The sequence below is a fragment of the Trichechus manatus genome, unplaced genomic scaffold (genome assembly GCF_000243295.1).
Source record: "Trichechus manatus latirostris isolate Lorelei unplaced genomic scaffold, TriManLat1.0 scaffold00086, whole genome shotgun sequence".
In the NCBI taxonomy this organism is placed as follows: domain Eukaryota; kingdom Metazoa; phylum Chordata; class Mammalia; order Sirenia; family Trichechidae; genus Trichechus; species Trichechus manatus.
Genome location: NW_004444022.1, coordinates 8,465,157 through 8,478,730, shown reverse-complemented (window position 1 = coordinate 8,478,730; position 13,574 = coordinate 8,465,157). Strand labels below are relative to the sequence as shown.

General features: G+C 41.3%; 1 protein-coding gene across 6 annotated transcripts in view; it reads left to right on the top strand.

Annotated features, from left to right (window-relative positions):
• The first annotated feature begins 577 nt into the window (after positions 1-577).
• Positions 578-13,574, top strand: part of TBK1 (TANK binding kinase 1) — a 61,661-nt gene continuing 48,664 nt past the window's right edge. The window contains exons 1-3 of one of the 6 annotated variants that reach the window (XM_004381550.2): positions 578-695; positions 6,233-6,350; positions 13,175-13,315. In XM_004381550.2, coding sequence (XP_004381607.1) covers positions 6,264-6,350; positions 13,175-13,315 — 228 coding nt within the window. In that variant the 5' untranslated portion in view covers positions 578-695; positions 6,233-6,263. Of the gene's footprint in view, positions 696-909; positions 1,080-1,123; positions 1,517-5,730; positions 6,351-6,455; positions 7,167-7,713; positions 7,804-13,174; positions 13,316-13,574 lie in introns of those variants that run through there. The other 5 variants (XM_023736107.1, XM_023736109.1, XM_023736108.1 and 2 more) reach the window with 5 other exon arrangements.

The following is a 13,574-nucleotide window of genomic DNA, read 5'->3' as shown; positions in this document are numbered from 1 at the left end:
AGGAGTCACTGCTTTCTCATGTTGAGAAAGGCTGGGGTGCTGACAGTGGGCAACAAAGAGCCCTCCAGGGAATAAATACTTAAGATCTTGGCCGCAAGAATACTGCAGGATCTAGTCTTAGTACTTCAGTTCCCTAATATTGCCATTTTCCAAGATACAAAGAGGGAATTAAGTGAACATATTTAAGAATTTCACGTCTGAATTTTTGAGACGGTTATCTAGCTCCCCTGCAACCAAAGTGGTCTTTAAATACAGATCTGTTGCTCTATACTATGATAGTCCCCTGTGATACACAGGCCCTCACATGTCCAACACTGCCTGCCTGTGACTATTAGAATGTTCAATATTTTCCCCAGTATTCCCACACTCGTCTTCTGGCGCTCGGACAGGGAGACATTTACAGTTGTGGGGATGAGACTCATTGTTCACTGTGTAGGGTCCCGGCTTCACTCTTAGAATAAGGTGGGGGGCGGGGGGGCGCGGAGGCTGCGGATGGGGTCTCCAGACATCACATCCTTGCCCTTCCCGGCAGCAACCCGGCGACGCCGTGGCCAGGCGGTGACGCGCAAGCGCACCCGCGCGCGCCGGCCGTCGGTCACGTGGCCTTCGGCCAGTGCTCGCGAAACCGGAAGTGTTCCCGGGCGCGAGGAGGCCGCGGGAGCCCGCTGGCGGTGGCGCGGCGAAGACCGGGCTTGGTAAGTGGGGCGAGCGCGGGCGGAGGGGCCGGGGCCGCGCGGGGCCGGGGCGGCCGGGACCTGGCCTGGCCCAGTGCGGAGCGCTCCCGCCCGCTGTGAGAGACTGGGATGCTGAGTCAGAGCTGGGACCGGGTGGACACCGCCTTCGGATGTCTGGGGCGCCTGAAGCCGGGATGGAGTGGTCGCGCAGGCCCTGACACCTCCGTCTCGACCCCTAGCCCCATGGCCGGCCCTCTGACCTGCAGCTTCGGGCTTTCCGGGTCCCGTGGTGCTGGGCACTGAGAGGACATGTTTGTTATCCGGTCTGGGTCTTGGCTGCCTCCGGGAGATGGGATGCCCGTTTCATTTGGAGTTAAACTCGACCTTTTCTACACCTCATTCTGAGTATTGACGCGATTGGCTTTTTTTTTTTTTTTTTTTTTTAATGGGTAGCTCTTTCGGGCAATTTACTGAAAGACGTTTCATTCGGGTTTTAGTGATGTTAACAGCAGAGTTTGAGTCACCGGAAGCTAGAAGCTGAAGACGTTTTTAATGTACACAGACAAAATGCAAATTCCCAAGTGTTTCCTTGCCCCGGTCGACCTGGCTTGTGGGTTTATTTTTCTAATCCATTTTCTAAGTATTTTCAGTAGGTGACCTCAAAACAAGTTCTGTCCAGTAAGTAGTTGTCAGATGCATAACCAAAGACTGACTTTTTTCCACTCTGGAACCCCGAATATATAACCGTTTAACAAATGAGTCGTATAATGGTGGAGTTTGGAAATCCTGGACCTTTGTCCATATGCTATGTCACCGAACCTGTTTCTCTTTCTGGACACATGGTAACTTTCGGTTTGGATTATATGAGGAAGTAGATTTAAGATAGCGCAACCAGTAACTTACTTGTTGAGTACCTGCCTATACTCTGTCAAAATTTGGGAAGATTTATATAGCAAACACTTTGTGGATGTGCTGAGTCATGTTTCAGCATGTTGTTATTGTGGAGCTATTAGAAGATAATTTCAAAAGACATTTCCCCGATCCTTGTGAAGGCATAGTTTAATATCAGCATAGAGAGAGCGGATAGCTGATACGTTTGTTTTATATTACCCACTAAATGCGCGTAGGTGCCTAGCAATACTATTTGCCGTTTACAGTTATCTTAAAAGAGCAAAGTTCCATTAATTAGGGAAGATATTTCATCAGATATTTGAGAGATTTATCATTATACTTCTGGAATGGAATGCAGTAGCTGACAAATGTATATTCCTTATTGTGAAAAGCAAATTTTATTTTTATTAGTTACTTTCAGTAAATTTTGGGAGCCCTGGTAGCACAGTGGTTAAGAGCTTAACTGCTAACCAAAAGGTGCTCCTTGGAAACCCTATGGGACAGTTCTACTCTGTCCTATAGGGTTACTATGAGTCAGAATCAACTTGACGGCAGTGGTTTTTTTTTTTTTTGGGGGGGGGGTCCAATAAATTGCTATATATAAAATTCCTTATCCGAATTAGATAGCTAATAAAATTGTAAAAACATATCTTAGTATACCAACGATTTAAGGAGCCTAGGTGGATCTCTGGTGGCACAGTAGTTAAGAGCTGGCTAGCTAACCAAAAGGTCGGCAGTTTGAATCCACCAGCTGCTCCTTGAAGACCTTACAGGGCAGTTCTCTGTCCTGTGGGGTGCTGTGAGTCGGTATCAACTGGACAGCAGTGAGTTTTGTTTTTTGTTTTTTTTTTTTGGTGTTGCAGTAGTACCCTGGTGGCACAGTGGTTAAAGGACTGGGCTGCTAACTGAAAGATTGGCGATTAAACCCATTCGAACCCACCAGCCCCTCCTCAGTAGAAAGATGTGGCCAGTTGGTTTTCCTAACGATTTACAGCCTTGGAAACCCTATGGGGCAGTTCTGTCCCATAGGGTCTGTATGAGTTGGAATCGACGCCACAGCAGTGGATTTAATTTGATTGGTGGCGCAGTGATTAAATGCTTGGCTGTTAGTCGAAAGTGTTTGGCTGCTAGCTGAAAGGTGGGTGGTTGGAACCCGCCAGCCGTTCAGTGGGAGAAAGATGAGTCGGAATGTACTCCATGGCAGTGAGGTTTCCCCCGCCACCCTGCAACAAAGACTGATGAAACTTAGACTCCTGGCTATTCTATATGTTCATAATGCTACTGGGAATATTAGGAGTCATTAATCAATTTATTACTGGATACCTAGTCCTGCATACTGTCTTGGTCCTAGTTTACTATAAAGGAATAGTAACATCTGTTTCAGTCTGACATTACAGCAGATTTAAGGTGGTGCTAGGACTAGTGTTTAGAATTTTGCAAGACCAATGACTTCTTCATTACAAATACCTTTTTTCACCAACATAAATGGCGGCTATAGACATGGACCTCGCCAGGTGGAACACACAGGAATCAAATCGACTACATTTGTGGAAAGAGACGATGGAAAAGCTCCATATCATCAGTCAGAACAAGGCCAGGGGCTGACTGCAGAACAGACAATCACTCATATGCAAGTTCAAGTTGAAACTGAAGAAAATTAGACCAAGTCCACAAGAGCCAAAGTACGACCTTGAGTATATCTCACCTGAATTTAGAGACTATCTCAAGAATAGGTTTGACGCGTTGAACACTAATGACCAAAGACCAGACGAGTTGTGGAATGACATCAAGGACATCATACATGACGAAAGCAAGAGGTCATTAAAAAGACAGGAAAGAAAGAAAAGACCAAAATGGATGTCAGCAGATACTCTGGAAGTTGCTCTTGAACGTCGAGTAGGTAAAGGGAAAGGAAGAAATGATGAAGTAAAAGAACTGAACAGAAGATTTCAAAGGGCAGCTCTAGAAGACAAAGTAAAGTATTGTAATGACATATACAAAGAGCTGGATATAGAAAACCAAAAGGGAAGACCACGCTCAGCATTTCTCAAGCTGAAAGAACTGAAGAAAAAATTCAAGCCTTGAGTTGCAATAGTGAAGGATTCTATGGGGAGAATATTAAACGACACAGGAAGCATCAAAAGAAGTTGGAAGGAATACCCAGAGTCATCATACCAGAAAGAATTGGTCGATGCTCAGCCATGTCAAGAAGTAGCATATGATCAAGAACTGATGGTACTAAAGGAAGAAGTCGAAGCTGCACTGAAGGCATTGGCGAAAAACAAGTCTCCAGGAATTGACAAGCATCAATTGACATGTTTCAGCAAACGGATGCAGAACTGGAAGTGCTCACTCATCTATGCCAAGAAATTTGGAAGACAGCTAGCTGGCCAGCCAGCTGGACGAGATCCATATTTATGCCTCTTCCCAGAAAGGTGATCCAGCTGACTGTGGAAATTATCAAACAATATCGCTAATATCATATGCAAGTAAAATTTTGCTGAAGATCATTCAAAAGCAACTGCAGCAGTGTGTCGACGGGACTGCCAGAAATTCAGGCTGGATTCAGAAGAGGACGTGGAACAAGAGATATCATTACTGATGTCAGAATCCTGGCTGAAAGCAGAGAATACCAGAAATATGTTTACCTGTGTTTTATTGACTATGTGAAGGCATTCGACTGTGTGGATCGTAACAAATTATGGATAACATTGCAAAGAATGGGAATTCCAGAACACTTAATTGTGCTCATGAGGAACCTGTACACAGATCAAGAGGCAGTCCTTTGAACAGAACAAGGGGATACTGCATGGTTTAAGGTCAGGAAAGGTGTACTTTAGGATTGTATCATTTCACCATACTTAGTCTGTGTGCTGAGCAGATAATCTGAGAAGTTGAACTGTATGAAGAAGAACGGGACATCAGGATTGGAGGAAGCCTCATTAACAAACCTGTGCTTGCTGAAAGTGAAGAGGACTCAAAGCACTTACTGATGAAGATCAAAGACCATAGCCTTCAGTACAGATTACACCTCAAGATAAAGAAAACAAAAATCCTCACAATTGGACCCATAAGCAACATCATGATAAACAGAGAAAAGATTGAAGTTGTCAAGGATTTCATTTTACTTGGATCCATAATCAACACCCATGGAAGCAGCAGTCAGGAAATCAAAAGACACATTGCATTGGGAAAGTCTGCTGCAAAAGACCCTTTAAAGTGTTGAAAAGCAAAGATGTCACCTTGAGGACTAAGGTATGCCTGACCCAGGCCATAGTGTTTTCAGTCGCATCATGCACATGTGAAAGCTGGACAATGACTAAGGAAGACTGAAGAAGAATTGATGCCTTTGAATTGTGGTGTTGGCAGAGAATATTGAATATACTATGGACTGCCAAAAGAACAAACACATCTGTCTTGGAAGAAGTACAACCAGAATGCTCCTTAGAAGTAAGGATGGCGAGAGCAAGACATTTTACATGCTTTGGACATGTTGTCAGAAGGAATCAGTCCCTGGAGAAGGACATCATTCTTGGTAAAGTAGAGGGTCAGCGAAAAAGAGGAAGACCCTCAAGGAGATGGATTGACACAGTGGCTGCAACAGTGGGCTCACACATAACAACAATTGTGAGCATGGTGCAGGACGCGGCAGTGTTTCGTTCTGTGGTGCATAGGGTCGCTATGAGTCAGAACTGACCCAACAGCACCTAACAGTAACAGGACTAGTGTTTATGTTATGTTGGTATACCTCATACCTTCTATTCCAACATGGAGCTCAGATACAAGCTTTTCAATATTAAAGGGCAAAGTTAAGACTGATGCTTATTTTTTAAGACTTGGTGATACACACTTGATAAGCGTATATTTACATACTTAAAAAAACCCACTGCCATTGAGTCGATTCTGACTCATAGCCACCCTATAGGATTTCCAAGGCTGTAAATCTCTGCAGAAGCAGACTGCCACATCTTTCTCCCTCAGAGCTGCTGGTGGTTTCAAACCACCGACCTTTCGGTTAGCAGTCGATCAGTTTAACCATTATGCCACCAGGGCTCCTTATTTATATACTTGGAGGTTGGAAAAATAATCCATAAATTATTTTCTAAAGAGTTAGTAACCTTTCAGGAATAATATGTTTTGCACCTTTCCATCATGATTATCAGACTCTGTGCAAAAGAAATTTTAGGTTATGGGAATGTTGTGTAGTGGCAACAATTGATTTCAGTAGTGTTGCCCTGCCCTAGAAAGAAACAGTAAGTTTTTAATATTTCTGTTATATTTTACATTATTACTTTTGTTTATTTTAAAGCACTTTAAAATAGAACTTATCATTGATTAATCTTTCAAAACGTTTGAAGGAAATAAGTAGCCAATGTCACTCTCATTGACAAAGACAAAACTGGAAGAAAAATGGATATTTCTTTCAGTCTTGTGATAAATGAATTAAATTGAATATAAACAATGTCATCAGTTAATGTTTTTTTCAGAGCCCACACAGCATTTTAGCCTTCGGCGTTTCTAGTAACTTAGACTTTTACATTGGACTGTTTGTACACTTTAGTTGAACAATAAATAATATATAATCTTACTTGTGATTAAAAATAGCTAACGTTTGTTTCTTGAAAGTATTATTCCCTTAAGACATACGTGCAAATCTTTTCTTTCAGTGTAACAAGAGGATCACCTAACCAAGCAGAGATGCAGAGCACTTCTAATCATCTGTGGCTTTTATCTGATATCTTAGGCCAAGGAGCTACTGCAAATGTCTTTCGTGGAAGACATAAGGTTGGTACAAAGAAAAACTTAGAGGCTTTTTATCACTGTATATGTATGAGGTTAAGTCAAAAAACATTGCTACTAGGGTTCCAGTTCATACATGCACAGTTTATTCTGAAGAAAATGTGTTTAAACATGTCTCTGCCATCAGTGGATGGCTGCAGACAAGTTCTCTCAGTAATAGGCTTGTCTTAGGGTGCCTTCAAAAAAAGGGATACTTTTTATGCCATGGAAAAAAATGATTTTGAGATCAGGGCTAATATCAGATTTTTAATAAAACCTAAGTAGACATATCCGAAATCACTGAAGCTTTGCAACAAGTTTATGGAAATGCTACCTCATGTAAAACAAGTGTTTAGATGGATCAAGCATTTTAAGGAAGGTGAGGAAGATCTCAGAGATGAGCCAAGTGAGGGAAGACTGCTCAGAAGGTTATGGCAACAATTTTTTGGGATTCGTAAGGGTTAATCTTGATAGATTTTCTTGAAGGACACAGAACAATCACAAGGCTTATTATGAAGAAGGTTTCAGAAAATTGAAAATTGCATTGGTGAGAGAAAGGCCAGGAAAGTTGTACCAAGGAATTTTTTTCCATCAGGACAGTGCACCTGCTCATTGTTTGAGGGCAGCAAGGGCTGTCACATGAGAATGGTGTTAAGAAACCTTACCTCATCCACCCTGCAGCCTGATCTTGGCCCTTTAGACTTTTTTGTTCTCAAAACTCAAAGAACATTTAAAAGGAACACGATTTGAATCCCTCGATGATGCTAAAACTGCCGTTTTGACATGGTGTAAATCGAAGAGCACAGAATTCCTTGGGGAAAGGTTAGTGAGATGGAAACACTGCCTTCAGAAGTGTATAGATCTAAATGGAGGGTGTGTCAAGAAATAATAGCTTCACATTTTGATATTTTTGTTTAATAAAGGTTTCTATCATTTTGTAGCAACACTTTTTGACTTAGTTTCAGATTTTTCTGAGACGCGCATTTGCACTAAGATGTGGGACTTGGTAATTATTATTATTTTGTCAAATAAGAATCAAATGAAAAAATTTTCCTATAAAATCAAAAAGAGAATACTTGATTTTGTGGTTGCTTGAGTGTAGCTGTGTCAGAGGCAGTGAGGATGTCTACCCGATGGTAGCAGAGGTTGTATTGGGGAGTGGAGGAAAACAGGAGGTTGGTTGAAAGGGACTAAGGAGGGTTAGTTTAGTGGTGTGCCCTTTGACCTTTTCCCCAACCCAGATCTCACTAACAAGTTCAGTGTAGCAGTGATTGGGGGTGGAGGGGAGGTAGGGGCATGGCGAGATGGTGGGGAGGCAGATGTGTACTTTGAATGGAAACTCACTGTTGATTCTGATATGCTCTGAAAGGTGCATGCCCCACTAAAACAGCATCCTACAAGACAGATTGGGATAAAATGAGATTATCAGCAAGGAGACCGAGTAAAAACCTATATCCAGGTATGAGGTAATAAGAACCTGGTGATGGAAGTGGGAATAAAATGAAAGGGTGAATCCTAGGGCACATCAAGAACCAATGGATTCTGTGTCAGATTGGATATTGGAGGATGAAATTAAAGATAATTAAAATAATTTAAAATAAATGAAAGGTAATTAAAGTTTCTATTCTGGGAAGGGAGCTGGAAAAATAAGGGAATTAAAAAAAATCTTTTATATTGCAAACAATCATCTGCTAATTTTTCAGCACTATGAATTTATTTTGAGCTCAGTGATGTTTAAAAACCTGTTGCCATCAAGTCGATTCTGATTCATAGTGACCCTATAGGACAGAGTAGAACTGCCCCATATGGTTTCCAAGGAGCAGCTGGTGGATTTCAACTGCTGACCTTTTGGTTAACAGCTGACTGCTTAACCACTGCACCACCAGGGCTCCTTTTAAATTCCTATTTTCAGGAACAGGGGCTCTAGATATTTTAGTAGGGAGGAGGAGTTCATATTTCCTGTAGCCTTGAGATTACCAGTCGATTTTGTCAGTGATAATGAGATAAGCATTCATGGGAGGGGCTGTTTCCTCACGGGGAGAGAATATGACTATAAACAGCCTCTCTGGCTCAGAGAGAATAAACAAGAAGTGCCACGGGGACAGCTTTTAGCTGTTTGCCCTCTGATTCTAGAATTGTCCACAGGCTTGGGGTCCTTGCTCGAGTTAATTGTGATCAGACTTGGATATTCCTGCCCTAGACACTGTTTTTGTTTTACACAGTGTGCCAAGAAGAAGAGAAAAACGGGTGGTGGCACAGAATTTAGCACTAAGGACACATCTCATGGTCTGTCTGTCTGTGACCAAATAAATTTAGTAAATTTTAAGAAGCACCTGGTATATGTCAGGCAGAGCCCTGGTGGCACACTGGCTAAGGGATATGGCCGCTAACCAAGGTCAGCGGTTTGAATCCACCAGCTGCTCCTTGGAAACCCTACGGAGCAGTTCTTCTCTGTCCTATAGGGTTGCTATGAATCAAAATCAACAGCAATGGGTACATGTCAGGCACTGTGGTGGGCTAGGTGAATATAACTGCAACTAATGCGCAGTCCCTGCCTGCAAAAAGTTTCAGGTTTAGTAGCAAGATAGCATTAGAAGTATTGTGGTTTGGATACTGATAGGATGATATGTAGTCAATAAGGATAGAGATTTAAGTGCCTGGCACTGGTAGATATTTCACATATTCTGGTCCTGTTTTCTTACTTAGATGCTTAGTGTCGTCCCTGTAAGTACAGTACCTGACAATAGTAGACAGTCTGAAAATGCTTGTTGAAAGTAGGAATAAGTGAATGAATGAGGACAAATTAGACTACCCTAAAACAACCTGAAGTTCTTTTTCAAAGGAAACAGATGTACTTTATCCAGTATAGCTTGAAAATCTCTAAGGATTTGAGAGACATAAGAACTGGCTTATAAGATTGCTGAGGCCAGCTTAGTATTTGGTCCCTAACAGTATGTGTTTTGAAAAACTATGTTTGTTCTCAGTGACATCAATTTCAAGGGTTTAAGATTATACCCCAAACATGCTGCTTCCCCTTAATAACAGCTTAAGGATTTTAAACCGTATTAGTTAAACCTTTTTATGCTATTGCTTAGAATGATCAGGTCCTTAAGCTTACTATTTATTATTCAGAGTATACCACCTATACCTCTTCCATTAATTTACTTTTAGCTACTAGTATGTGTGGGTGGTTGTATATATGTGTGATAACCATGGTGAAGTTAAAGGAGAGAAAATTGTAGGAAGGATATGTTGATCTGCACGTGTTTATACATGAGCACATGTTGTTGGGTGCCATCAAGTTGATTCTAACACATAGATCTCTAAATATGATTGGTATATGCTTTGACTTGGGGACTGTGAATGATAAATGACTGGGCAGGTGAGTAAAAGGAAAATGGCACATTCCCACTATCTTAGTCATGTAGTGCTGCTGTAACAGAAACACCACAAGTGGATGGTTTTAATGAAGAGAAGTTTACTTCCTCACAGTTGAAGTAGGCTAAAAGTCCAAATTCAGGGCATCACCTCCAGGGGAAGGCTTTTTCTCTCTGTCGGCCTTCTTCTCTTCAGTATTCCCCCGGACTAGGAGCTTCTCTGCGCAGGGACCCCAGTCCAAAGGGCACGCTCTGCTCCCAGCACTGCTTTCTTGATGGTATGAGGTCCCCAGCTCTCTGCTTGCTTCCCTTTCCTTTTACCTCTTGAGAGATAAAAGGTGCTGCAGGCCACACCCCAGGGAAACTCCCTTTACATTGGATCAGGAATGTGACCTGGGTAAGGGTGGTGTTACAATCCCACCCTAATCCTCTTTAACATAAAATTACAATCACAAAATGGAGCCCAGCCACACAATTCTGGGAATCATGGCCCAGCCAGATTGATATACACATTTTTTGAGGAACATAATTCAAACCATGACACCCACATATATCTCAGTGATCTCACAGGTATGATTTAGACTACAAAACTTTGGAAAAAACTGGCCTAGATTTCAAGAGTACATTACAACATTGTGTTATTTTCCCTGCTTGTCCCTCTGTGAGGATTCTCATAATTTTGGACTGAGTCTGAAATAAGTACTCTCAATAATATTGAATATACCGTGGACTACCAGAAGAACAAACAAATCTGTCTTGGAAGAAGTACAGCCAAAATGCTTCTTAGAAGCGAGGATGGTGAGACTTTGTCTCACTTAATTTGGACATGTTATCAGGAGGGACCAGTCCTTGGAGAAGGACATCATGCTTGGTAAAGGGGAGGGTCATCGAAAAAGAGGAAGACCCTTGACGAGATGGATTGACACAGCAGCTGCAACAATGGGCTCAAGCATAGCAAAGACTGAGGATGGCGCAAGGCCGGGCAGTGTTTCATTCTGTTGTACATAGGGTCGCTGTGAGTCGGGACCAACTCAGTGGTACCTAACAACAGCATAACCGCACCCTCAGTGAAAATCTCTCTGTGGGATGGTATATGTATGTCTTAGTTTCTTAGTGTTGCTGTAACAGAAATACCACAAGCATAGTTTTAAACATTAGAAATTTATTTTCTCATGGTTTAGGAGGCTAGAAGCCTGAATTCAGGGCACTGGGTCTAGGGGAAGGCTTGCTCTGTCCACCCTGGGGGAAAATCCTTGTCTCAGCTTCTCTAGTGTTTTTCTCTGCATTCCCTGGAAATCTCCACATGGCATCTATATTTCTCCCATTTTTCCTTGCTTACTCTCTTTGCCTAATCTGCTCTTTTTTTTTTGAAGCCCTGATGACGCGATGGTTAAGTGCTGCAGCTGCTAACCAAAAGGCTGGCAGTTTGAATACACCAGCCGCTCCTTGGAAACCCTAGGGAGCAGTTCTGCTTTGTCCTACAGGGTTGGTATGAATTGGAACCAACTCAATGGCAACGGGTTTTTTTAATTTGCTCTTTTTAGATCTCAAAAGTGAGTTTAAGACACTCTATACTGATATGGCCTCATTAACATAACAAAGAAAACCCTATTCTCAAATGGGATTACATCCATAGGTGTAAGGGTTAGAATTCCAACACATATATTTTGGGGACACAGTTCAATCCATAACAGTATAGATTTGGCAGTATAATTAAAACCCATTGCTGTCAAGTCAATTTAGAACTGCCCCGTAAGTTTTCCAAGGCTGTAATCTTTACAGAAGTAGACTGCCACATCTTTCTCCCACGTAGTGGCTGGTGGGCTCAAACTGCCAACCTTTCGGTTAGTAGCTGAGCACTTAACCGCTCCACCACCAGCGCTCCCTACACTGACTGAATGAATACAGTAATAGTGTAATAGTGTAATTGAGCTATAGTTACATTATTCTATTTTCATATTGTCTGAAAATATTCAGTGGCTCTTCTTCCATGTATATTTGTGATGGGGTAATTACACAGATTATTGTTACGTTTGAGTTGATTCCAACTCATGATGACCCTATGTGACAGAGTAGAACGGTTCCATAGAGTTTTCAAGGCTATGACCTTTTGGAAATAGAACCACCTCTGGGTGCGTTCAAACCACCGACTTTTTAGTAAGTAGTTGAGTACTTAACCATTTTACCACCCAAGGATCAATCAAACAGATACTAGCTTCCAAATAGTGATCTTGAGGGGTAGGATTGTGAGGTAGTTAAATAGTCTTAAGAAAAAGATGATGCAATTCTGGGGTGAGGGAAGATGATGGCTGTAAGTGGTAAATCTGTGTGGAAAGCTATAGAGAGGGCTCCAAAGCAGGAACAACACAGAGGTCCTGACAGACAGAGAGCCATGATATCTTTTTAGGTAGGTGGTGCTTGAAGCCCAGGCTCAAAGAGAAAAAAGGACCTTTCCACCAGCTCCAGGGAAGTTCAGCCTTGGATTAATGGAAGAAGTAAGGCTAAACTCAAAGAATCTAGACCGGGGAGAGACTTGCTGACTGGAGTATTTAGAAGAAAGTGGGAGGGTCTAGAAGAGAGTTTTAAAGTAAAGTTAATATGAAAATACGAAAATGTAATGTTTACCTGAAATTTAAGCATATATTTTGTATCTGTAAGATTCCCTACCAACTACAGCTGCGCATTATCATTCTGTGTGTGCTCTACTTCCGTAAACCATTGGGATGTAAGAGTGGGAGTGCTGCGAGTACATTAGTAGAGAAAAGGAAATCTCTTTATCCTCTAGGGATGGTCTGTGAATAAACAGTCTTCCCTAGTCAACTAGGTGAAGTTGCAGAAAGCTACCCAGGGAAGGAGTGGTGTAATCCAGCTAGGAAGTCTAGTTTAACGTTACTCTCCAGCTTATACTGAAACACAGATACACACATGCATTGTCACAGCTAGGGGTAAAGAAAATCCTAAATGCATTACTTTGAGTTTCATTAAGAAAAAAATTTTTTAAATTTCCTACATAGAATATTGTTTTCAATCTCTATGTTCCTGTTTGGATTAATTTAAAATTGTTAGGCCTTGGAGTTACCCTTACGAGTTTCACTTTCTGTTTCTTATCCAAAATGTAATTTCAGGTTTGGTAGTGTTAGAGCTCTTATCTTTTGAGTAAGTGGCTATCTTTACCACTCATGTATCCTAATGCAAGCTTGCTTTGTAATATTAAAAAAATAGCCTTTTCTGTATTTTAAAATGTACAATTTTAAAGAAATATTGAGCAGTTGATTTATTTTAGCTTTAAAAAAGTCAGAAACCCTACTATAAATTATCTATACTTAAAAGTAATGCAGCGTGTTCTATAAGATGAATAAATTGCTATAGCTAGTTCTAATGGTACCTTTTTAATCTTTACAACATTATATGTAAATAAATATAAATAAAACATTTCTCTCTCTCTTATTTTAGAAAACTGGTGATTTATTTGCTATCAAAGTATTTAATAATATAAGCTTCCTCCGACCAGTGGATGTTCAAATGAGAGAATTTGAAGTGTTAAAAAAACTCAATCACAAAAATATTGTTAAATTATTTGCTATTGAAGAAGAGGTAAGTAGTCAAGCTTTAATTACTCTTGTGATCATGTTTATTGTAGTTATTGATTCAGGGGACATACCCTAATATAAAAAAATGAGTTTTTTAAAAAAGTGATGAAAATTAGTACTCATCCCCATAGACACATCCAAACTCCCTGAGGGACTGAACTGCTGGGCGGAGGGCTCTGGGACCATGGTCTCGGGGAACATCTAGCTCAATTGGCATGACACAGCTTATAAAGACAATGCTCTACATTCTACCTTGGTGAGTA